Below are 26,493 nucleotides of genomic sequence, written 5' to 3'. Positions count from 1 at the left end.
GACTATACTTTGTCATCAGTTGAATGCACTTTGGTCAATAAAAGTACCAATTTCTTTCCATAAGAGCAAAATCTGTACATTATTCCAAACTTTTGGCCACCAGTGTATATAACTCTCTTATAATCTAAATGTGTTGTATATTTCTTGATGTCCATCATTTTGTTATCGTTTATACACACACACACACACACATATATAGTACAACAGTTTTGCAGGACTTTTTTCACTTAAAAAAAGTAAATAAACAAAAGTTTCAAAAATGTACAACTTGGAAGTGACATCATATTTTGACTTGCGAACATCCTATTAATCTGATTCTCCTGTCACTTATTCTCTCACCTTGGGCACTTTGCGGAGTTTGGCTCCTGCCAGGGCAGCAGCGAGACCGCCGCCCCCCAGTCCTCCTCCATCTCCACCTCCTCCAGAAGAGGGCAGAGGTGGTGGTGGTGGAGCTCCGCCTCCTCCTAAGGGGGGAGGTCCAGGTGGTGGTGGAGCTCCTCCTCCTAGAGAGGGGGGAGGCCCAGGTGGAGGGGGCGGTCCAGAGGGAGGGGGCCCCGGCGGAGGTGGGGGTCCAGGGGGAGCCGGAGGGCCACCAGGGGCCAATGGAGGCGCTGGAGGAATGACTGCAGTGGAACAACAGATGATACAAGAATGAAATTAAGCTTTCAATCTTTAAAAACAGTTCTCTCAATAGGGATGACAATCTCACAAGCCAGATTAGAGCCCGACCATTAAGGAGACTGGCAAGTTATTCTTATTATGCAGTATTTATTCATGTCCTCATCATGTATGTCTCAAATTTGACAGAACTTTCCTTTCAATAAAATGGCAGTAAGTGATTCCGCTTTCAAGCTTCAAAAACGACGCAACATAAAAGTGGTGCTGCAGCAAAATACGAATATGAACACATGAGCGTGAACAAGCTTTTGTCATGAACGTGCACTGGACGTCAAGATTTTCACAAAAAAATGATTTAAATGTTGTCTTTTTTTCCCTCACCAAAACCTGCATGCATAAAAAAAAAAAAAACATGTCTTCAGAAGACTTGGAATATGAAACACAAGTCACATGGACAACTTTGATGATAATTTTGTATTGAAAAGAAGGGCCAGGACATTTTTTGTCTTCCGCAGAAGAACGTCATACAGGTTAGTAACAACAAATGATGACAATAAACGAGTAAATGATGACAACATTTTCATTGCCATTTTTGCCATATGCACTTCTGAAGTAAAGCATCACTATAAAAACTTGCCATTTATTAAGAAAAAATATTCCAGGACCAGTTGTGTATGGTCAAGCACTGCAAACTGACAGTCTGAAGAACCGCGAACACAAACAAGCAGAATGATACAAACAGTGAAACGTCCCAAAGCTGTTATACTAAATATCTCTTCTCTAAAAATCTAATCTTGGAACGCCACACCAATCATAATAGGGCTTCGGAACTAACTGTTGTATAATAATCTTCACAACATTTCAAAACATTTGATCAAAAAACCTTCAAAATAACTGTCATTCCCTATGGAATGCTTTAGCTCTTTATTTCCATCCTGTCAGCCATGCAGAAAGTGCCTGAGCTTGACAAGAGCATATTTCTGAATGTCTGGTATAACCTCTTAAAGAAATTCTACTCAAGGATATTCATTTTTACAGTTACAGAGTTGAAAAGTATTGCGTAACAGAAATTACACTGGTGATGTAATTGTTTTATGGTTCAGAGTATAAGACTTTCTATACACCTGAAGCTGCTTGTCGTTCTCTTTCTTGTCTCTCTCTCTCTTGTTGTTCTTTCTCTTGTCGTTCTCTCTCTTGCTGCTCCAGCCTCTGTTGTTCCAATCTACAGGGGTCAGACATGAAGGTTTCAAATGCAGCTGCACGATGTGGTCAGAGAATTTAGTTTGCGATTCCTTTGACAAATTTGCGATAAATGAACCCTTTAAGCTCCGAAGGTGTTTTTAAAGATGTCCTGTTTCAGTGGCATACCCAAAAATAAAGGCTTTTAAATAAACAAGAAAATAAATAAATAAATAAATAAATAAAAAGAGGGTCAAGTGCTTGGTATAATTGTAAAGAAAACATTTCACATTTTCTAATGATATGGATTATGATAAATTCTAAGACTCTCAGTCTAAGAAACTGCTGAAAAATCACAAAAACATGAACCATTTTTTTATTTTTATTTTACATTATATATTCCAGGATGTAAATAAGGTGGCTCCAAAAAACTGCTTTTGTTTAGTTCCCAATCATGTCAACAGAGTACAATTTTGTGTTGATTCAACAGAGCAATCAAAAGTTATAGCATTACAAAATTAATTTATCCTAGTGTACAAAAACATCTCAAAGTGTCCAAAAGCCTCTCCAAACAAATAAAACATAATAATTGTACATAAGCACTAATTACACATGCAACCATTTAAAAACTAAAGGTTTGCACAGCATGCAGACATGATTTTAGTAATGAGATTTCACATAAATGAGTGCCATTTAACTCAATGAGTCTGAATCATTATATCTATGTCATGTACTTGGCACCATCTCCTGGTGGCCATATGTTACAGTCACCAATTAAATGTCTCTCTGCCTAAAAATGGATGACTTTTATGCACCATGACACTACATCACTTCCGAAGATGTCATCTGATCCAAGAAAGCTAACGTGTTTTCAGCCAGATTGCAAGATGCCAGTGTGGGGATGGGGGCGTGGTCGTGTGTCTGTCTGCGGGAGACGGAGAGCGGTAAGGCTCATCACCTGGGCTGTCATTATCATTAACACCTGTCTCTTGTTATAGTGATGGCGGGGGGAGACCTGAAAAGGCCGAAAAAGAGCATCAGTCTGCAGAAAAGAGAGGGACCTGAGAGAAACTCTCCCTGTGTGTGCAACAAGACTGACTGACTCGTTTGTGTGTGTTTATTTGGCCACTGAGTGCACTTTTTGTTTGAGTTTTGTGAACAAAGCAGAAGAGTAATAAAATACTCACATTGACCGTTTCCACTGCCTCCTGACTCCTCCATTTGCCCTGATAATACAACCTCTGTTACAGCCGGACAGCCAGATGCTGTGTGCATTGTGCACATTGTGCTTTGTGTAAATTATCTAATGATCTATGCATCCGATTACCTTGTGTGTAGGCTTGTTTGAAAGATAATCGCCTCCTCTAAGTAATGGTATGTGATATTTTATGTTCTGTTCATTTTTCATGAAGTTACAATAAAAAATGCAGCATCTGAGCAACACCGGTTCATATGTTACATGTACACCAATGAGTCAAAATATTATGACCAGTCACAAGTGAAGCGAATAACGTTGATCATCTTCTAACAAGGCACATGTAAGGGTCTGGGTAGATTAGATGGTAAGCGAACAATCAGTTCTCGTAGTCAATGTGTTTAATAAAAGAGAAATGGGCAGGAGTAAAGACCTGAGTGACTTTGACAAGGGCCAAATTGTTAAGGCCAGATGACTGGTTCAGAGCATCTCTGAAACGGCTTGTGGTGTGCTCCTGGTCAGCAGTGGTGAGTACCTACCGACAGTGGTTCGAGGAGGGACAAACCACAAACTGGTGACAGGGTGTTGGGCGCTCAAGGCTCATCGATGTGCGGTGGCAATGAAGGCTATCCCATCTGGTCCAAACCGACAGATGGTCTACTGTGGCACAAGTCACAAAAAATTATAATGATGGTTATGGGAGGAATGTGTCACAACACACAGTGCATCGCACCCTGCTGCATAGCCGCAGATCAGTCAGAGTGCCCATGATGACCCCTGTCCACCATCGCAAGCGCCTATAAAGGGCACGTGAGTGTCGGAACTGGACCTTGGAGCAGTGGAAGAAGGTTGCCTGGTCCGATGTGTCCCATTTTCTTTTACATCACGTGGATGGCCGTGTACATGTGCGCCGTTTACCTGGGGAAGTGATGGCACCAGGCACACTGTGGGAAGACAACAAGCCAGTGGAGTGTGATGCTCTAGGCAATCTTCTGCTGGGAAACCCAGGGTCCGGCCATTCATGTGGACGTCAATTTTACATGTGCCATCTACCTAAACATCATTGCAGACCAGGTACACCCCTTCATGGCAATAGTATTCCCTGATGGCAGTGGCCTCTTTCAGCAGGATAATGTGCCCTGCCACACTGCACACATTGTTTGGGAATGGTTGGAACATGATGAAGGGTTCAAGGTGTTGCCCTGGCCTCCAAATTTCCCAGGTCTCAATCTGACTGAGCATTTGTGGGATGTGCTGGACCAATAAGTCCGATCCACGGCGGCTCCACCTCGCAACTTACAGGACTTGAAGGATCTGCTGCTAATGTCTTGGTGCCAGATACCACAGGACACCTTCAGAGGTGTTGTAGAGTCCATGCCTCGGCAGGTCGGCACTGTTTTGGTGGCACGCGGAGGACCAAGTGCATATTAGGTAGGTGGTCATAATGTTTCGGCTCATCAGTGCGGCTACGCAGCCCCATACACAGCAGGTGCGATGCACTGTGTGTTGTAAAACATTCCTCTCGTAACCATCATTAAAAGTTTCTTAGCTATTGCTCGCTATATTTTTTAAACAAATAGAAATTGGCTGGTTGTATTCTACTCTTTGAGAGCATTCCAACAACATATGACACATGGGTATTTGATGAGTTTTATATTTTTACTGATTACAATAATATGTACAGTTCAAGGCTTGCCCATCCGAGCTTAATGGGTTAAACCGTTCCTGACCTTTCCCCGATAAAAGAAAAACATTTAAGGCGATTCCATGTCCTTTCAAATTGTCATATTGACTAAAAGACTGTCACACCTTTACTTTGAAGTTAAAAATGCACGCATATCATATAGGCTATAGTTACTTACTTTCAGTTGAAGTCAGACGTTTACATACACTTAGGCTGAAGTCATTAAAACTCATTTTAACCACTCCGCAACATTTTATATTAGCAAACTATAGTTTTGGCAAGTCATTTAGGACATCTACTTTGTGCATGACAAGTAATTTTTCCAACAATTGTTTACAGACAGATTGTTTCACTTTTAATTGACTATATCACAATTCCAGTGGGTCAGAAGTTTACATATACTAAGTTAACTGTGCCTTTAAGAAGCTTGGAAAATTCCAGAAAATGATGTCAAGACTTTAGACAATTAGTTTCTGATAGGAGGTGTACTGAATTGGAGGTGTACCTGCGGATGTATTTTAAGGCCTACCTTCAAACTTAGTGCCTCTTTGCTTGACATCATGGGAAAATAAAAAGAAATCAGCCAAGACCTCAGAAAAAAAATTGTGGACATCCACAAGTCTGGTTCACCCTTGGGAACAATTTCTAAATGCCTGAAGGTACCATGTTCATCTGTACAAACAATAGTCTGCAAGTATAAACACCATGGAACCACGCAGCAATTATACCATTCAGGAAGGAGACACATTCTGTCTCCTAGAGATGAATGTAGTTTGGTGCGAAAAGTGCAAATCAATCCCAGAACAACAGCAAAGGACCTTGTGAAGATGCTGGAGGAAACAGGTATACAAGTATCTATATCCACAGTAAAACGAGTCCTATATCGACATAACCTGAATGGCTGCTCAGCAAGGAAGAAGCCAGTGCTCCAAAATCGCCATAAAAAAGCCAGGCTACAGTTACAAGTGCACATGGGGACAAAGATCTTACTTTTTGGAGAAATGTCCTCTGGTGTGATGAAAAACAATTGAACTGTTTGGCCATAATGACCAACGTTATGTTTGGAGGAAAAAGGGTGAGGCTTGCAAGCCGAAGAATACCATCCCAACCGTGAAGCATGGGGGTGGCAGCATCATGTTGTGGGGGTGCTTTGCTGCAGAAGTGGCACTTAGGAGACAACAATGTCAAGTTTCATGTTAAGTCAAGCCTGTCGGAGAACCATTCAAAATTTTTCAGTCAAGACAAGACATGAGCTCCACTTAAGTCTTTTAGTAACCATAACAACAGACAGAAACAGAAAGCACAGCATGATATGGTATTACAGTTTCATAACAGAGTTTGTGTCAGTTTTTCCAGTGCTGACAGGTATAATGTGTCTTGAAACTACTAGTTCATCTATACACTATTATTATGTTTGCAACAATAGCCTTACTTCGTGAAATTCACCTAGCAGTTATGTTGAGACAACTAAATTCACAAAAGACCAGACTATTCAAGAACAAACATTTTGTTTCATGTCCAGTAGCCTTAAATGGATAGTTCACCAAAAAATAAATAAATAAATAAAATAAAATGTTCTGTCATCATTTGCGTACCCTCATGTGGTTGCAAACTTGTATGTTTTATTACGTTGAACATGAAAGTAGAGAAAGTTAGGCAGAAAGTTTGGGACTGATAGCCTTAGGCACCATTCACTTGCATTGCAGATTTTACAATGAAAGTGAATGGTGATTGAAGCTAACATTCTGCTTAACATCTCCTCTTGTGTTCTGCAGAAGAAAGAAAGTCATTCGGGTTTGGAACAACATGAGGGTAAGTAAATGATGGCAGTATTTTCATTTTTGGGTAAACTATTCCTTTAAGGGAGATGTGTGTAATTTCCAAACAGGTTTCCCAAACATCTCTGCATATTAAACTGGAATAAGAGAAAGTATTTTAACATGCAACAAGATTTTATTGTAACAATATCAAATTCTATTATAATTAAAGACACAAATACATTGTGCAAATAGTATTGGTTATTTTTCTTGGGCAAGTTATGCCTAATAGCAAGGTTAAATTAACTGTAAGGGAGGACTTTTGTTTGGGAGTAAATATTTGGGAAACTTCAAGAAGTTCACACGTTGCCACAGGAAGTGAACAGAAAACTAAATAAATAAAGCCTTGTCAATTGTGTGACTGTCCGCCAGCTGGCCCGCCGAGAAAATTAATTTTCAAAATATTAATAAATACAGTCTTGACCAACGCAAATCAGGTATTGTTTGAAAGCTTAGAAGCTGCACTTTATAATGCATGTAGGCATTATGACCAAAACTGAACAACTGCTTTGAAATTTACAGACAAATCAGACGTGTTCCATTTTGATAATTTTTTTGCACTCTACATATTTTTGTAATCGGTAAAAACATCAAACCAATCAAATAGTCATGTATCATATGTCGATGGAAAGCTCTCAAAGAGTAGAATACAACCAGACTATCTGTTTTTCTTACAGTGAAAAATATAGTGAGTAATAGCTAATGTCTTTGACATACATGTTACAAGTATACAGGTGTTGCTTATAAGCAGTGTTTTTTTCTTACAATTTAACAGATTTCTTATAAATTTAACTGAAATAAACAGAACATAAAATATCACACACCATTACTTAGAGGAGGGGACTCTTATTAAAACGAGCCCACACACAATGTAATCGGATGCATAGATCATTAAATAATTCAAACAATGTGCACAATGTGCACGAAGCATAATGTGCACACAGCATATAATGTGCTATCTGGCTAAAAACACGTCAGCTTTCCTGGATCAGACGACTTCATCGGAAATTATGTAGTACGTTGTCCAGTGTCATGTAACACTAATCCAATCATTTTAGGATTCAGATCATTGCAACCAGATGTGGAAGTCATCCAAATATGGGCAGAGAGGATCGTACACTCTAATTACATATGGCCATCAGGAGATGGCGCCAAGTACATGACACAGACTCGATGGCTCAAATGACACAGAATGGAACTGAATGAGATCTTGTTACACAGGCCTGCATGCTTTGGAGAAAGAGCTATATCTGCATGTGTAATTATTTCGTATGTACAATTATTATGTTTTATTTGCTTGGAGAGGCTTTTGGACACTGCGTAAAATTATTTTTGAAATGCTGTAACTTTTGATTGCTTTGTCGCATCAACACAACATTTTACTCAGTTACAGGTGACATGATTGTGAACAAAACAAAAGCAGTTTTTGGAGCTACCTTATTCACACCCAGAGATATATAATGTCAAATCAGAAAAATAGTACATTTTTGGCTAATTGTTTTGTGATTTTTCAGCAGTTTCTTAGGCTGAGATTCTTATTTATCAATCTATATCATTAACAAATTTGAGAAGTGTTCTTTAAAATACCAAACACTTGAACCTCTTTAGTTTTTTGTTGAGTTATAAGCATTTAATTTTGGACATGCCACTGAAACAGGAAATCTTTAAAAACACCTTCAGAGCTTAAAGGGTTAATATGGTTAGAATAAAACCCCCACAAATAATCTTTGCTTGTACCTTCTCTGTTGCTCAAGCTCTTCTGGAGATGGTCCATTTGACATGGGCCGCGCAGGGTAACCTGCAGAAATCACAGCTTTAAAAGGCTGTGTTGATTTTATTTGTTTCACATTTTACAGTTAGGCTTTGTCACAGTAGTGTGAGAATATGGATGTGTGTGTGTCACCTCCATCAGGCATGGAGTTCAGAACCTCGAGCGCATGCATCATTCCATTGGCAAACAGCGCTGCGTCCTCCTTACTGCCAAAATTCAGACCCCACACCTGCCGCGCATCCCGCCACTGATGGAAGTTGGGTGTGGCCTGATTATATTTTAAACTCTTCACAATTGGACAGTTTATCACAACCTGTACAAGAAAAATAAATAAATCACAAACGTCCAAATTAAATTACAGCAAACACACCCTTTTTTAAATCATTAAGAACACAAACATGTTTTGTTTTATATTTGCTAGAGTATACAATAAAATGTATTTCGATACTGTTATTTAATAGTGTAGTTTACTAGTTTTAAAGTAAAAAATGTGAAGGTGGTGTAATCGTTCTGAGATCGCAACAATGAAAAAAGCTGCATATAAAAGTTGAAATTCTAGGGGGTAAAACTTTTAAACCCAAAGTATACTTCGGTTGTCCGTGTTGCATACGGAACACGCAGGTTGCGAGGACTGTCCACGTGTGGCCCAGCAAGTTATCGTCTGTGCGCATCGTCTGCGTATGTGCATGGGATTGGCTGCAGTAATATGTGGGTTCACTAGGTGGCAACATTTACAGTCAGGTCATTGCTTTCAAGTAGTCGAAGAAGAAGATGGACAATACCAATAAAAACAATTAAGTAGTAGAAGTAACATCCAGAGGTGGGTAGTAACGTGCTACATTTACTCCATTACATTTACTTGAGTAACTTTTTGGAAAAACAATGTACTTTTAGAGTAGGTTTAAAAGTGGGTACTTTTTACTCTCACTCAGGTACATTTCTATTGAAATTTTTGTACTTTTACTTCGATACAATGGGCGGCGTTCCTGTCGTTAGATTACTGGGTTTAATTTTAATTAATGTGTAATTTATTGAGAGATTATTGAATGGGACTTTTACAATAGTGGAAGTTCACACAGCTGCGTGCACTGTCACAGACTGTCACTCAAGCAGAGTCCATCACTGCTGCAGCATCATGCTCTTCTAAGTGAAACACTTCTTCGCTCTGCACATTAAAAAACAAAAAAGAATAGATTTGTCATGCAATGCCTTCATTAACACCAAGTCAAGCGGATATTTCAAGATTAAAATTGCATCTCCAATTTAAGGCAGCACGTTGAGGTAAGTTTTGGCTCTAATAATAACGCAGGCTTTTCTGTGACATGGTGATGGTCATTTTTAGGGTGATTCTGTAAATATGGGCTCTTGTGACATCAGTTTTTAAGTGTACATTTTTAAATCTGCAGCAATAAATCAGTGCGCTTTGTCCTGCATCCCGAATGACATAAACAGTTTTTACACATTTACCTGCACCCTCGCAAGGATACTGGAAACTCTCACAGCTACTTCAGGCTGATTAGTTGTATTAATCCATGTAAACATCCAGGTTAAGTGTAAATGCCTTTTGCTCTGCTGATTGTGTTACTGACAACTGGAGCGTGAACAGACAGCATTTCACAGGCTGCATACTCTGCATTTAGGGAGCACCGGTACTTCTGTTCAGAACTATTCTCAATTCTTTCGACACTGAAAACTGTAACTACACTGAACTAACAACTATAAACTAGCGAAAGTAGGCATTAATAAAACATGATCTTGCTTTGGTTTATATTTCCCTGTGGGACATTGTTCACGTTTTCACTGTAATAATTACTAGAAAGATTTCCAAACCTCTCTTCTTATCGACAAATTCATCCAGATCTGACAAGAGCCCTTAAAGGGATAGTTCACCCAAAAATGAAGATTCTCTCATCATTTACTCAGCCTCAAGCCATCCCAGGTGCGTATGACTTCCTTTCTTCTGCAGAACACATATGAAGATTTGTAGAAGAATTTCTCAGCTCTTTTGGTCCATACAATGCAAGTGAATGGGTGCCAACATTTTAAAGCTCCAAAAATCACATAAGTCAGCATAAAAGTAATCCATAAGACTGTTAAATCCATAAAGTGGTTAAAACCATATCTTCAGTAGCTATATGATAGGTGTGGATGAGAAACAGATCACTTTCACATTCTTCTTGTGTTTTTGATGATTCACATTCTTCTCTGCATATCGTCCCCTACTGGGCTGGGAGATGAACTTCTAACAAAAAAATTACTTAAATATTGATCTGTTTCACACCCACACCTATCATATCACTTCTGAAGATATGGATTTAACCACTGGAGTCATATGGATTACTTTTATAGTGCCAGCATTTGCTTTTTAGAGCATAAAAATGTTGGCACCCATTCACTTGCATTGCTGAAATATTCTTCTAAAAATCTTAATTTGTGTTCTGCAGAAGAAATAAAGTCACACACATCTGGCATGGCATGAGGGTGTGTAAATGATGAGAGAATTTTCATTTTTGGGTGAACTGTCCCTTTAAAGTGATAGCTCAGCCATAATTTAATATTTCGTCATCATTTCACTACCCTCATTTTGTTCCAAACCCGTGTGACCTTCTGTATTTTGTGGAACCCAAAAGATGTTAGACAGAATGTTAGGGACTGACAGTCTCAGTCACCATTCACTTTCAAAATATAGAGGAAAAAAAAACACATTCACTGAAAGTAAATAGTGACTCAGGCAAACATTCTGTCTAATATCCCCTTATTGTGTTGCATGGAAGAAAGAAAATCATATGGGTTTGGAACAACATGTTGGTGAATGATGACAGAATTTCCATTAATAATAATAATAATAATTCTGTAATACATGTTAAATGTGACTTAAATATTGATCTGTTTCTCACCCACACCTATCATATCTTTTCTGAAGATATGGATTTAACCACTGGAGTCAGATGGATTACTTTTATACTGCCTTTATGTGCTTTTTCAGCGTCAAAATTTTGGTCACCATTCGCTTACACTGTATGGACCTACAGAGCTGAAATATTCTTTTAAAACTCTTTGTTTGAGTTCAGGAGAAGAAAGTAAGTCATACACATCTGGGATGGCATGAGGGTGAGTAAATGAGAATTTTCATTTTAGGGTCAACTATTCCTTTAAAAAAATTCAAGAGTGAAGTACATGGAACTTCTGTTTTTACGAGCAATGTCAGCAGGGGGTAGTCAGCACGCCTCAACAAACCTCACAAACCACACAGGCGGCGAAATGAGAGCCGGTCACACATGATGCGTTCTTGACAGCTGGACGAAGCAAAACAGAATGCAGAGATCTGGAGACTTTTCAAAGTTTCAACTACTTTTAACTTGACGTAATATCCAAAAAATTCAGCTTTTATGACACTGAAAACCAGTGACACGCTCTGAAAACCATCCATTTAACGCATATGTACAAAGACGACAATTAAAAATAGCGAAGACAGACATGCAAAGTCCTTGAGGACGGATTGACAAACTCAACTGATATTTTATTATCTTTATTTGGTGGCTTTTCTCAGCAAATATTGATATATGTGATTAATTGTGATTAAATTAATTAATCAGCATGTAATTAAGTATTAATCAGTTAAAAATTGTAATCAATAGACAGACCTACAAAAAAATATGATACCAACACGATACCAAAGATTTCATTTCTAAGAACTTGGCGCATGCGTTTTAGACTAGATTTTGAAAGATTTTCGTGTTGAAAATCCTCAATCGTCACCGACTTGCATGCTTTGGAATGCACTAAAAGATTTGCTCCTACTTTCCCTCAGAGTAATTCAACCACAAAGTGTCAAACCGATTTGAAAACTTGTTTGTATATTCCTGCTGGCATTGTTTGTTTGATAGATCGTCCAGCAGGGGGCTCCATTTCTATTGAACGTGTGAGAGAGAGAGAAGCGTTTGCCTTCAGTGAATGTGCTGACTGCTCGTTTCTGTTTGTATTACAATCCTGAATTCCAGAAAGCCAAGCAGAGGAGAGAGGGGGAAGAGAGAGAAAGAGCAGATGTCCAAAAAAGTTGAATGTGGCAGCAAAACAGAAGTCATCAAAATACAAATAACCACACTGACAAAAGCGACAAGGTTTGCACAGATTTATAAGAATGAAATTCAAGCACTTTTCCAGTTCTGTTACCTACATTAGGGCTGGCGTGTACCATGCAAAATTTCCGTTTAACATATAAATATACACATCCTTTGAATGTACCGCCCCTGGAAACACACAGTGATACTAGAACTACAAAAGTTTTGCCAGTAAGTTCAGTATTCCATGCGATTGTGTTTCTGTGACAAAATCATCATTTATCTGAACATGATTTTCCACATTGATTTTGAAGTAATTCTGAAGTCATTTTGAGGTTTAATGAAATGTTTTTACTCAGGTTACCTTTAAAATGGCTGTTGAGGGCAGACAAATGCAAACGTTGCCTCTTTAAGCCAGCTATCAACCTGGCATGCTGATGGAAGACATGGGTCGACACAATTTCTTGGGGTGCCACATGTTTTTGGGGGCTTTTTGCCACATTTATATTGATACAAACGTAGTAATAGAGAAAGACAGGAAATAAAGGGGTCAGAGAGAAGAGAATGGGATGGGAACTCGACCCGGGCAACGTTTATTAGCAATTTCTCACTATGTAGCATTGAATTGAATTTAATAATGATTTGTGTCGAATTTAATGGAAAACTATGCGAGTTGTGAGTTGATTGTCTCTGCCAATCAATGTACCCCTCAAAATCACAACATAATCAGTCTCACAAATAAAAATAAGCTCCCTATTTGACACGTTTCTGTTTAGTTGTCAGGTAATTGTCAATGAATTTCGAATTAAGTGAAAATTCACATCATGCATGATCACCATCGATCAATGCTGCCACGTCCGAGTACCCAAATACTCGAATACTCACGCCTGTCCCTACCGTCCATGCACATGTCTGATGCGCTGTTTGTACGGAGGTGTGCAGTCTCGTGGAACACATGTATGTAAAGGGTTCTCACTCTTTCTTTGTTTCAGTCTTTTGAATTTTATTTATAAGAATAGTATTGTCTATGAGAATGCTGCAAATTACCTCAGAACATCTCAACTCAGGAGGTTCTCTGAGTTCAGTTCACTTTATTTCCACAGAGCAGCTCGTTGTGAGAGCAACTCTGCAGGGTCACTTTATATATAGCCTATACATCTGTGATTAAATCATAAAATAATACAAAAACACGTTCACCTCGAACCATGATTTATATTTCAGTGATTATCGTCATTATAATTATTATGTTTACATTTATAATTGTCTTTAGATCTTAATTTGTGTTAGTAATTTTCTGCCTGTTGTCGTAGATGGATACTTGCGGTAAATGGAAAGGTGGTTATATATGATTTTTTTTTTTTTGGACCACTTTGTTATTTTAATTACTTTTTCTTTTCGTTTGAAGTACAATTTGAATTTAGAAATGTCTTTGGTTTAAGTTTTTCGTTTCTTAAATAAATAAATGTAATTTTCAATGCAAAATCACCAAAGCAAGAATATACACCGATCCCTCAGCTGGGGGGTTGATGATGTAATTGGATATTGTGTTGTTTGTTTTTTTTAGTTGTTTTTTTTTTAATATAAACATTTCATGAACATATTTCTTGCATATCGCCCCATAGGAGGGAACAAAACAAATGTATTCACACACATTCAAGGTCATTACCCTTCCGAAGCAGCTAAACTGGGTCCTGGGATGAAAGGTAATAAAACACCAACATTAAACCCGCAACAACCCACAATAAGTGATGTATTTGCCCGGACAATGAAAAACCCGACTGGTAGCCCATGACGAAAAGAATGCACGGATGAAGTAGGCTCGTTGCTAAAGAGATGTTGCCCTTTACAACTGTTAAAAAAGCCATCTTTCAAAAAGTTGAACAACACACATTTTAATTGCACTTCATTTTTTTCCATTTCATTTGAATTTTTAGTTAAAATAAATAAAGTTCAAAGTTTGAAATCAAGTTGCCTTGCGTTACTGTGTAGGATACTGCTTAACAAAAATTACCCCATAGTACCACTTAGCATCCAACCAGCGGTAATACTGGTGTTAGTCAGTTGGAACGTGAACGCTGCACCAATGTGAAAATTATGATATCGTGGCAAGTCTAGGCTGTGGAGAGGCGAGTCATGGGCACGGGGGGGAAGGCGTGGAGTCTAACTGGCACAGGAAATGATTTGGCTTTCCAACTATTTTACAGGAAACAACATTCACTTAATGAGTCCTCTCTGGGGAGCATTCATGTCTGAGTATAGAGGGCAACAACAGCAGGAGGGAGACAGAACAATGATGGAGTTGATGGATCGATTATAAACGGAGGCATATGCCAGTAAAAATGTATATCTGCTCCCCCAAAAATGTAAATTCTGTCATTATTTACACACTTTAAAGTTGTTCCAAACCTGTAATTATTTCTGTGAAACACAAATGATGATAGGTTAGAATGTCCAAGATGCTCTATACAATGAAAGTGACCAGGGCTCCATAGAAGTATCAAAATTGTCCATACGACTCGTGCGTTATTTTCCGAATCTTCTGAAGCATACAATAGCTTTGCGTGAGAAACTGAAATTTAACTCTTTATTCACTGAAAATCTCATTCACACTTGCAGATATTCAAACATGGTGCATCACAGACCGTTTGAGGTCAGTGTGATGTTATTGCGTGTTTTGCGACAATTCACAATGTACTAGATTTAAAAGTACGAAGGAGATTAGAGAGCTATGGTGGAAAGTGAGTTTTTCACTTAAGTTTTGACATTTTTAACTACTTACATTTTGGTCTGTTCCTCACACAAATCTACTGTATGGCTTCCAAGACTTGGACTACAGGGCAGAAGTCATGTGGACAAACTTCACAGTAATTTTAGAGTGCATTTTTGTCCCAGGTTATTTTTAGGGTATTTTATTTATTTTTTTAGCTTTACAGGGGGAATATACAACCTGTATTGTATAGGAACAGGAACAACATGTAGGTGAGTAAATGATAATCAATTTTCATGTTCAACACAATCTTTCAACAAGAGCATGAGACCAAGGCTGGAAGGATTTAATTTCCAGTTTATTTCCCCTGAATATGTCACCTCACAATTGTTTGGTTGTCACTACATCTGTCTGTTGTTAGCTAGCTTACCTGCTGGTCAGTCTGCATCTTGCGTCCCACCACTCTGAAGGCGTTATTGCTGGGGTTGTGGTAGATCTGGACCCTGCTGAAAGCCTGGGGGCCCGTGCCTGCAGGGAACCACTTCTTATTGGTATCATCATAGATCATCACAGTGGCTCGCGCCTGACAGATACTCGACTCACTGTGAATATGAAGAAGAGGGAGAGAAAGATCTTTTAAAATACATATTTATGGCAGGGGTATTCAATTCAAGTTCCAAGATGTCCAGTCCCTACGTAAATTAAGAAATAATAAATCTGTAAGTCAAAACAGTCTCTACAAGACAGCTGATTTGTCCAGTATAGAACTGCAAGTAATTAATTAAATTCAATTATATTTGTATAGAGATTTTCACAGTACAAATGTTTCCAAAGCAGCTTTAAGAATGGTGCAGTGAGCAAACCAAAGGCGAAAAAAAAAAAAAAACTCATTAGATTACCATAAATAGTGTTTCCTGCACTTGAGAGATAACAATCACTCTGCTGACTACAGTGCACAATCAACAGCCAGTATACAGTGAACTGATTCATTGTTTCCTGCAAAAATTACAATATAAATATAAACATTTATAATTTTATAATGATATTTGATAATGATTCGCAGTGGGGGTGGAACCAGAGGTTGCGCAACAAATAATCAATATCCAAGTTTCCGTCATGTTCTATATTTATCTGTTAAATACTATATAGACTAATGCCATTCTATTTGATATAGCCAAAATTAACATTTTCATTTTTTATTAAAAATTACAATTCATGGTGAAAGACCTGGGAGTAATGCAGCTGGCACGTATGGTATTGGTATTTCATTCATGGTCTAACGTTGTTAATTTAGGCCTATATCATTTTGCAAGTAGCAGTCTATGTTTAGGACTACAACAACCAAGTTAAAGGAATAGTTCACCTAAAACTGATACTACACTGTACTCTTACTCTTTACTCACCCTTATACCATCTAAAACCCATATTACTTTTTTCACCTGCGGAACACAAACAAAGATATTTTCTAAGGAGATATGATGTAAATATAGTGTACATCCATACAATGCAAGTCAATAGGGCCAAAAATTAGGTAATAAATAAGGCTTAAAGGTAATCCATATGGCTCACGTGGTTTAATCCATGTCTTCTGAAGCGATACGATTGGTTTCGAGTGAGAATCAGATGAAAATTTAACTCCTTATTCACCATACATTTTGACATCTGTTGTCTCCTTGTTGCGTTCATAAGAGAAACTGGATTACATTTCCTCGTGCTTGATGCATGTGCAGAGTGCATGTACAGTGCTAACAGTAACACTTTTTACATTAAGGTTCCATTTGTTAACATTAGTTAACAACATTATGAACTAACTATGAACAATACTTTTACAACACTTATTAATCTTGGTTAATGTCAATTTTAACATATTGTAATATATTTTTAAAGGTTTTATATGTTAACATTAGTTAATCCGCTATGAACTAACATGAACGAACAATGAACAATTGTACTTTTATTAACTAACATTAACTAAGATTAATAAATGCTGTAAAAAAAAATGTTTTGTTTATTGTTAGTTCATGAAACGTAATACAGTACCTACTGTTAACGAATGGAACCTTATTGTACAGTGCTACCGTGCTTACTTTTATGTCCTTTTTGGAGCTTCTAAGTTTTAGACCCCATTGACTTGTATTGTACGGATATAAACAAATGAAATAACCTTCAAAAAAATCTTCATTTGTGTTCCACAGAAGAAAGAAATTCATAAGGAGTTTAAGTCACACTAGGCTTTGAGAACGCACATTTTTTTCGGACAACGCAAACGACCAGGATATGATGTCACACAGGGAGGCTTCTGGTTTTAGTAAATAATACATCACAAATAACAAATACTATTATGTACAGTATTTAAAATGTAAACAACAATAAAAACCTCCAGATTTAAAATATGTATTCTTTGTACTGAGCCCAGAGGTCAGCGTGTGACGTTTCAATCTTCTATTGGTCATGTGTGTTCCTGTCCTCAGGGGTGTAAATGAGTAAAAATACATAAGATTTATTTTTGGGGATTTGTATTTTACTCGAGTGCAATTTAAACAGAATACTTGTACTTTTACTTAACATTTACAAATAATTTATTTTACTTTTTACTCCTTACAATTTTATTTAAACTTGAAAAGTACTCATATTTGCAGATCATTTTCTTTCGTCTTGAGGCCGGCCTTTTACACTTTTACACAGCCGGTCTTCATATTTAAATCATATCTATGAATTTCTCCTCCCTATTTGCTGAATTATTACTGTTGTTGTTGTTGTTGTTGTTGTTAGGCAACTATTAATTATAATAATATCTATAAAACAAGCAATGATAATGATGATGATAATGGTAATAAAAATAATTGAATCTGAGTAAATATTAATCATAAATTTTATTGAATTCATCCATCTACTCAGCAGCAATGCTTGGTAGCAAACTTCAGAAAACAATTCACAAAAGCAACAATATTACTAACTTTCTGCAAAACTTCATTTGAATTTTTGTTATCTTTCTCTATGACTCAAGGTGCTGGGTGTTCTGACATCGCAATTCGGGAGAGCCTTCTCCCATGCAACAAACATTGCGTGACTGTGGCAATGTTCTTGCTAAATAAAATTATGTGGATCATTGCACGACTCATTCCAAAGTGAAATGTCCACTGTGTGGTGCTGAAAACAAGTAAAATGTTTAGGTTATGGTTCTACTGAGATTTAAATCAACAAAACCTCCCAACCCTAAACCCAACCAATAGTGTCAGAAAAAGCAAACGTGAGAAAACGCACAATTGCGTCATTTTATGGTGCTTCTATGACACTTTTGGCTCACGTGTCAACTCACGTGCTCTTCAGGAATTGTACCCCAGTCCTTTGTATCACAAGTGCAACACTCTATCAGTTGAGCTACCACACAATTTGATCACTTAAACAAGCATGTAAATGTAGTTGGTTATATAATGCAAACATTAAAATGTGTCCTGCTCCATAGTAAAAGTGTTTAGATGTCATAAGATAGCATTGTGTGAGGAACAGAGTGAAAAGTAAGTGTTTATGAACTGATAATCTGCTGTTTTACTCATGATTTGAGTGAAAGGGGATAAAGTCGTTGTTGTAGTGCCTCTAGTGTTGTAAACAGGCCACATAAAAATCATTTTGCAAAAATGTAGTTATTGTAACATGATTCTATGACTTGGTTGCGAATGCCACTGGAGGAGAAATATTACAGTCGTCGGAGACTGTAAAAAGGCAACTTAAACCAATCAGATTTAACAACATCCTCTCTTACATAATCTCTTCTCTTGATTTCATTCTAGCTAGGAAAAAATATACTTTTTACTTTTTTAATACTTAAGTACAATTTAATGTCAATACCTTTTAACTTTCACTCAAGTATGTTTTTGGCTAAATACTTGGACTTTTAATTGAATAAAATTTTCAGTCAGTATCCATACTTTCACTTAAGTATAATTTCTGAGTACTTTTTACACCCCCGCTCATCATACAGATTCGCAGGTCAGAGTTCACCAAATCTGAACTTTTGTCCACAGCTAAACGCAATATTTCTTCGCATGTGCTTGCGTTTCCGGTCTCATGCGTTCGGATGCATTTGAATGGGAGTGAACGGAGTGTGAAGTCTAGTGTGACCAAGGCTTAAGGGTGAGTAAATGATGAGAGTACTCTAATTATTTACTGAACTATTCCTTTAACAAGTTAACAAAGATTTAAATAACTATTATCGTGGACTACTGATAAGTGCAAATCTGGTGAAACAGGTATGTTTTTTTTATTATTATTATTATTATTCCAAGAGTTGGGGAATGTTACCTTTAAAAGTAATGTTACTTTATTGCGCTACTGATAACACAGTAACTATATATGTTACAGAATTACTTTGTGTGGAAAGTAGTGTGTAAGCTACATTTGCATTTGTATACCACATAAATATGGTTAAAATGAAAACTGATGAGCTAGGTTTATATTGTTTTCTTGTTTTATACCCATCAAATTGATGGACATCATTTGGAATAACCCAAAGTTTCCAAATTCTGTAAATGATGGACAATTTTTGTTAATGAAATTTTGGGTCTGGATCTGGACTGCCGTCCTCTATTTCGTGACCACTGATTTACAGTCTCATCAGTTCATATCAATGAAACTGCAAAATTTTAATAATTATAATTAACAAAAAACAACAACTTTTTTTTATAATAGAGGAAAGTGAAGAGAATCCAAGAGAGTCAGAGAGAAGGAAAAAGATGTCAGCGAGGGAGAAGACAGACTGAGGGATAATGAACAAAGAGACAAGTGTGGTTAGAAATGTGTGAGGTAGGAGGAGAAGTCTGTCTGATCCAAACAAGCCCGACAAGTAGCAACAATAGAGGTGGACAAAGACAGGAAGTGCTCAGCATTCCAGTGCTCAGGAGAGAAAGCAGGTTCTAGAAACTTCAAACTGCCCGTGGATCACATTCCTACATACGATATACAGGCATAAACAGAGCCTGTGCTTAAGACCTTCAAGGAATTAGGCTAGTTTTAGGCCATTTACTCTGCCTCATGTCTTCCTAAACCCGGATGACTTCCGTGGAACACAAAAGGTATTTTGAAGAATCTACAAATTGTTCTTTTCTGTATAATAAAAGCATGTTATGACCAGGGGTGGTCAAGCTGCAAAAAAACAAACAAAAGAAAGGCACCAGGAAAGCACAGTAGTGCTTGCGACTTGTGTGCTATATTCCAAGTCTTCTGAAGCCAAAAGACAGCTTTATGAAAAGGACTGGAATTTTAGATATTCACTTAAAATTAGGGCTGCAACTAATGATTATTTTGTAATCGCTAAATCTTTGATTATTTTTTTTATTAAACTGGATTTAAAAAAAAAAGGCCAAATTTTTTATTTCCTGCACTTTATTAACATTTATTTTAGGGCTGGGAATCAATTATAAAAAATTTAATAATTAAAAAAAACAAAAAAAAAACAAATCTGTAATTAATCGCGATCAAATTATGGCACATTATACATTACAACAAACATTAAAAAAACAAATATATTTACTTTATTCTTTGTCTCAAAGAACTCAAGAAATTTGTTGGTCATCATTTATTTTTATTAAAATAAATATTTACATGTTAATACAGGTATTAATCTATGATAGATTGTAGATGGACCCACAAACGATCGTGGACACTCTTGATATGCTTATTAGCAAGAGTCTGAACATTTCATCCACTATTATTAAGGATGTTGCGCTATCTGACCATTTCTGTATTTTCTTTGAAGTATTGATTTCTCCTGCCACTGAAGTTAGATATGTCTCTGTCAAAAACAGGTACATAAATGAGAACACTAGTGTGCAATTTATCAAGGTTATATCTTTGAAACAGAGTATATCCGCAGACTGTGTTTATGATCTCCTCGATAACTTTAACTCAAAAGTTAAAAATGCTATTGACGGCATTGCTCCTGTAAAGGTCCGGACGATCACTGGCAGGCATAAAGCACCTTGGAGAATCACAACAGTAGTGAAAAACATGAAAAGAAAATGCAGGAAAGCAGAGCGAACGTGGCAGAAAACACAACTTGAAGTTCATTATAATATCTATAAAGACAGCCTTCATGCTTTCAATTTGGAACTAGGCACAGCTAGGCAGACCTTCTCAAACATTATTAACAGCAATATAAACAACACCTGCACTCATTTTGGTACTGTAGAGAGACTAACAAACCCCCCAACACAGGTTGCCTGTGAAATGCTCTCTGACAGAAAATGTAACGAGTTTGCATCTTTTTTCATGAAGAAGATAAATGATATTAAAATGGCGATTAGCTCGTCCTCATGTTGCACTGAGGTCAGACAGCACCCAACACAAAAATTTCAGAAATTAGTCACTATGTCTGATTTTGAGGAAATTGATGGCAAAACCCTGGAAGAAATAGTACAGCATCTTAAAACTTCAACCTGCTGTCTTGACACACTCCCCACAACATTTTTCAAAAATGGGTTTAACTGTCTGGAAAAAGATCTGCTAGATAGAGTAAATGTGTCATTCGTTTCAGGCACATTTCCGAAGTCCCTGAAAACTGCAGTTGTCAAGCTCCTTATTAAAAAGAACAATCTAGATAACTCAATATTGAACAACTACAGACCAATTTCAAATCTTCCTTTCATAGGCAAAATCACTGAAAAGGTTGTTTTCAATCAGCTGAACAAATTCTTAATCTTGAATGGCTACTTTGACAATTTACAGTCTGGTTTCTGACCGCATCATAGCATAGAGACGGTGCTCCTAAAGATCCTTAATGATATTCAGCAAAATAGCAGTGCTGGTATTATTAGATCTCAGTGCTGCTTTTGACATTCTTGACCACAACATTCTCCTAGATAGTTTGGAAAACTGGGTAGGGCTCTCTGGGATGGTCCTCAGCTGGTTCAGGTCATATCTAGAACGGAGGGGTTACTATGTGAACATAGGCAACTATGAATCTGAGTGGACATCCATGACGTGTGGAGTCCCGCAAGGCTCAATTCTTGCACCGCTCCTGTTCAAACTGTATATGCTCCCACTAGGCCAAATTATGAAAAAGAACCAAATTGCACACCATAGCTATGCAGATGATACCCAGATCTATCTAGCCCTATCGTCAAATGACTACAGCCCCATTATCCCAGTGCGTTGATAATTAACAGTTGGATGTGCCAAAACTTCCTTCAGTTAAACAATGACAAGGTGAATACATACTTTGACTCCAAGGGCCTAAAGACAAAAAATCAAGTAAGAAATCTTGGTGTCATTTTGGAGTCAGACCTAGTTTCAGTAGTCATATCAAAGCAATAACTAAATCAGCCTACTATCATCTAAAAAATATAGCCAGAATTAGATGTTTTGTATCCAGTCAAGACTTGTTCATGCATTCATCACCAGTAGGGTAGACGACTGCAGGGATGGGTAAACATATAGATTTTCCGATTAATCTCAGAAAATCAATTATTATTTAAATAATTAAATGCTAAATAAAATAGTACTTCAGCTTTGGTTTTGTTGATTGTTATATCAGTTAAATAAATGGCAACTGAACTGCATTTTTAAAATTAATATTTTCATAATGTACCAAGTTAGAAAGTTTCCTGTATAATTAGCATCCTAAGATGCTTTCAAACAGTATTGAAGGAGTTCTCATGTATGCTGGACACATGTTGGCAGTTTATATGGTGTAACTTATCGAATAAAAATAAATAATAAAAAGTGTAAATGATAATGGCATAAATGATTTTCTACAAAACTAGTTTCATGCTTTTAAGCACAAGCCTTTAGATCAAAAAGTCTTCAAGATAACAAGAAACATACATTCAGTTAAGTGTTTCCAAAATTTTGACTGCTAGTTTATGTCTCTTCCCTCTCGTTCATTTCCTGATTCTCTCCCTCATATTCTTTCTCCAAACAGTGACACAATCTCCTTCTTCCTGTGACATCACTGATGCCACATCCCACTTCCTGCTCCAAGAAATGCCTAATAAGGACTGACTGTACGGTCTGCCAGATGCAAGTTTGCACACACAGCACATACACACATGGTTACACACACTTTAAAACACTGCTTGTGCCCAGATGTTGATTTCTGTTGGATGGTGGAGATTAAGTTCACCAGATGGAAGAAAGATTAGGGGTGAAAGGAATCAGAGAGAGAGAACTGAAGGACAGAGGATCAGAGGAGGGAGATCAGGTTGAGCTTGGCTTACATTGTACAGACAGCCATATACTGTTATTATGAGAAAGAATACATTGTTAATATGGGATGGCTGAGCTGTAACTAGGGATGAAACGGAGTGTACGTTGAATTATTAATGCAAAGACAGTCACACACACGAACAATTGCCTTGATACACAGATGACAAACAAATGCTCATGAAGTGTTTGCCAGCATAACAAATACATAAAGGGCACTTCATATTACAAATAAATACACAAAAATAAAAGAAAAACAAGTTCACAACTTCTCTTCCATTGCAGTTGCATACTATTCTGGTGTTGTCGTGACACTGCTAATATTGTTGGCTCCTTTACAATAAATTACCTTTCCTCATTTGAAAGATGCTTTGGATAAAAGTGTAGCTAAATCAATAAATGTAAATGTATGCAAATGAACTAATGCAGAAACACCTCAACATTAGGTCTTAAAAGTAGGGATGTGCATTTCGGTCATTTTGACTACTTGAGTATTCGACAGATTAAGCTTACAGTAGTCGGGTGTGATGGAGCAAGTATCGTTTCAGTGATATTTTGTAATTGTTCGTCTGCGTCAGATGGAGGCCTTTGGCCATTTTATAACAGCATGTCAAGTTAAAGATTTAATGAGACCCCCTTCTGAAACGTTTGCGTATTGTTGTTACTGCAATGTGAATTGAAATGTTTTAAAGCCATTTTGAAGTGACAAAATGTCACACAATCAATGAATCGTATGAACAATCAGATGTTGTCCCTTCCCAGTATTCAGCTACTCGTGCTCATCCCCATCCCCATCTCATCAAATCAGGCTTTAATCTTATAGCTGCATAAAGATGTTCAAACATGCCATTCTTACTGTGGTTCCTTTAAAAATGTATGAATTTAAACAATCAGAACATGTATTAAATTGAATCTAAAACATGGTGACACAAAATCAGAACTCTGTATGCATAAGTTATGCATTGTAAAAGCTGTCCAATCTGCCAAAAATAATATTATTAACATCTTGAGCACATCTTTACATATATGTATGTGTGTATGTATATACATATATATATACTGGCGGCCAAAAGTGTGGAATAATGTACAGATTTTGCTCTTATGGAAGGAAATTGGTACTTTAATTCACCAAAGTGGCATTCAACTGATCACAATGTATAGTCAGGACATTACTGATGTAAAAAACAGCACCATCACTATTTGAAAAAAAGTCATTTTTGATCAAATCTAGACAGCAGCCATCACTCCAACAACTTATCCTTGAGTAATCATGCTAAATTGCTAATTTGGTGCTAGTAAATCACTTGCCATTATATCAAACACAGTTGAAAGCTATTTGGTTCATTAAATGAAGCTTAACATTGTCTTTGTGTTTGTTTTTGAGTTGCCAGAGTATGCAATATACTGGCATATCTTAAGGTCAATATTAGGTCAAAAATGGCAACAAAAAAAAAAAGAAACGGCTTTCTCTAGAAACTCATCAGTCAGTCATTGTTTTGAGGACTAAAGGCTATACAATGCTTGAAATTGCCAAAAAAACTGAAGATTTCTACAAAGGTGTACACTACAGTCTTCAAAGACAAAGGACAACTGGCTCTAACAAGGACAGAAAGAGATGTGGAAGGCCAGATGTACAACTAAACAAGAGGATAAGTACATCAGAGTCTCTAGTTTGAGAAATAGAAGCCTCACATGTCCTCAGCTGACAGCTTCATTGAATTCTACCTGCTCAACACCAGTTTCATGTACAACAGTAAAGAGAAGACTCAGAGGTGCAGGCCTTATGGGAAGAATTGCAAAGAAAAAGCCACTTTTGAAACAGCAAAACAAAAAGAAAATGTTAGAGTGGGCAAAGAAACACAGACATTGAACAACAGATAATTGGAAAAGAGTTTTATGGATTTTAACCCCATTGAGCTTTTGTGGGATCAGCTAGACTGTAAGGTGCATGAGAAGTGCCCAACAAGACCGCCACATCTATGGCAAGTGCTACAGGAAGTGTGGGGTGAAATGTCACCTGAGTAACTGGACAAACTGACAGCTAGAATGTCAAAGATCTGCAAAGCTGTCATTGCTGCACGTGGAGGATTTTTTGATGAGAACTCTTTGAAGTAGTTTAAGAAGTTCTGAACATTTTTTCCAAATTGTAATAGTAATTTTTCATGTAATTAATGTCCTGACTATACATTGTTATCAGTTGAATGCCACTTTGGCGAATAAAAGTACCAATTTCTTTCCATAAGAGCAAAATCTGTACATTATTCCAAACTTTTGCCCACCAGTGTATATATGTACATTTAGATTATGTTTTTGAATCACTTTCCATACAAATGTGTATATGCATGATATATATTATTATCAACCAAAAAATTCAAGAATGTTGTGATAACATTTTTTCCTTAAAATCACCTACCCCTACTGTACGTAATGGCATTATATCAGCCACCCTGCTTCTCAAATATTGGCATCAGGCATTGAAAAACCCAAACTGGTCAACCACTAATGCAAAGACTCCACCAAAAATCACCACAGTTTCATGGTAATGAAGGAGTTAACAGGAAACTGCAGAGCAAGGCTGGATGCACACTTTAAATGTCTGTATATGGCTGTGCAGACAGCTGCACTTGTACACTAACAAGTAGAGTCAAGCCCACTAATCTGTCTCTAACCCTTTCTCCCTCCCTCATCTCTACTTTAACTCTTAAATGGTTTTTCTGCTCTCCTGTGTTAACCTGGTTTTCCATCTCACCACAAATGAGGAAGAAGGGCCTAACAGTCACAATGTAATTATAAGTGACTCACTGAGGATAAGGCACGTACTGTAGACTGGCAGTCTGGCACATGAGTGTTTGAACAAAAGAATGTGAACTCAAGGGACCCTTGGGACCTGATGGGTCATTCCCAAGCAGTATGTGTCATGCTTTACAAAGGTTCAGATGAACTGTTTAAGTGTAGTTTACTCTGTTTGGTATGTAAATATAAATAAATGTTTACAATCAACAGAAGCCATGTAGTTTAGTAAACATAATCGCAAAAGTTATTTTTTTATTTATTTTTTTTAAATGCAATATTCACAATATCGGTAAATTTTTTCTATCAAGAAAAAAAAAACACTGAATAGATTGCAAATATTTCTGTAGCTCGTCTGGTAGAGCATGACCCTAACAGAGCCAAGGTCAAGGTTTGGTTCCCAGGAAACCCACATACTGATAAAAAAATGTATATTGTCCCTATAGATAAAACAGTATGCCAAATGAATACA

General features: G+C 37.2%; 1 protein-coding gene across 3 annotated transcripts in view; it reads right to left on the bottom strand.

Moving 5' to 3' along the window:
* LOC127456458 (vasodilator-stimulated phosphoprotein-like) overlaps window positions 1-26,493 on the bottom strand; it is a 68,711-nt gene that overhangs the window by 18,564 nt on the left and 23,654 nt on the right. For all 3 annotated transcript variants that reach the window (XM_051724975.1, XM_051724974.1, XM_051724976.1), the window contains exons 2-6: window positions 15,463-15,634; window positions 8,397-8,577; window positions 8,231-8,291; window positions 1,743-1,840; window positions 340-623 (exon numbers count right to left, since the gene is read on the bottom strand). In XM_051724975.1, the coding sequence (XP_051580935.1) occupies window positions 340-623; window positions 1,743-1,840; window positions 8,231-8,291; window positions 8,397-8,577; window positions 15,463-15,634 (796 nt within the window). The remainder of the gene's footprint in view (window positions 1-339; window positions 624-1,742; window positions 1,841-8,230; window positions 8,292-8,396; window positions 8,578-15,462; window positions 15,635-26,493) is intronic.

The sequence above is a fragment of the Myxocyprinus asiaticus genome, chromosome 18 (assembly GCF_019703515.2).
Source record: "Myxocyprinus asiaticus isolate MX2 ecotype Aquarium Trade chromosome 18, UBuf_Myxa_2, whole genome shotgun sequence".
Classification (NCBI taxonomy): Eukaryota; Metazoa; Chordata; class Actinopteri; order Cypriniformes; family Catostomidae; genus Myxocyprinus; species Myxocyprinus asiaticus.
This window is presented reverse-complemented; position numbering and strand designations above follow the sequence as displayed.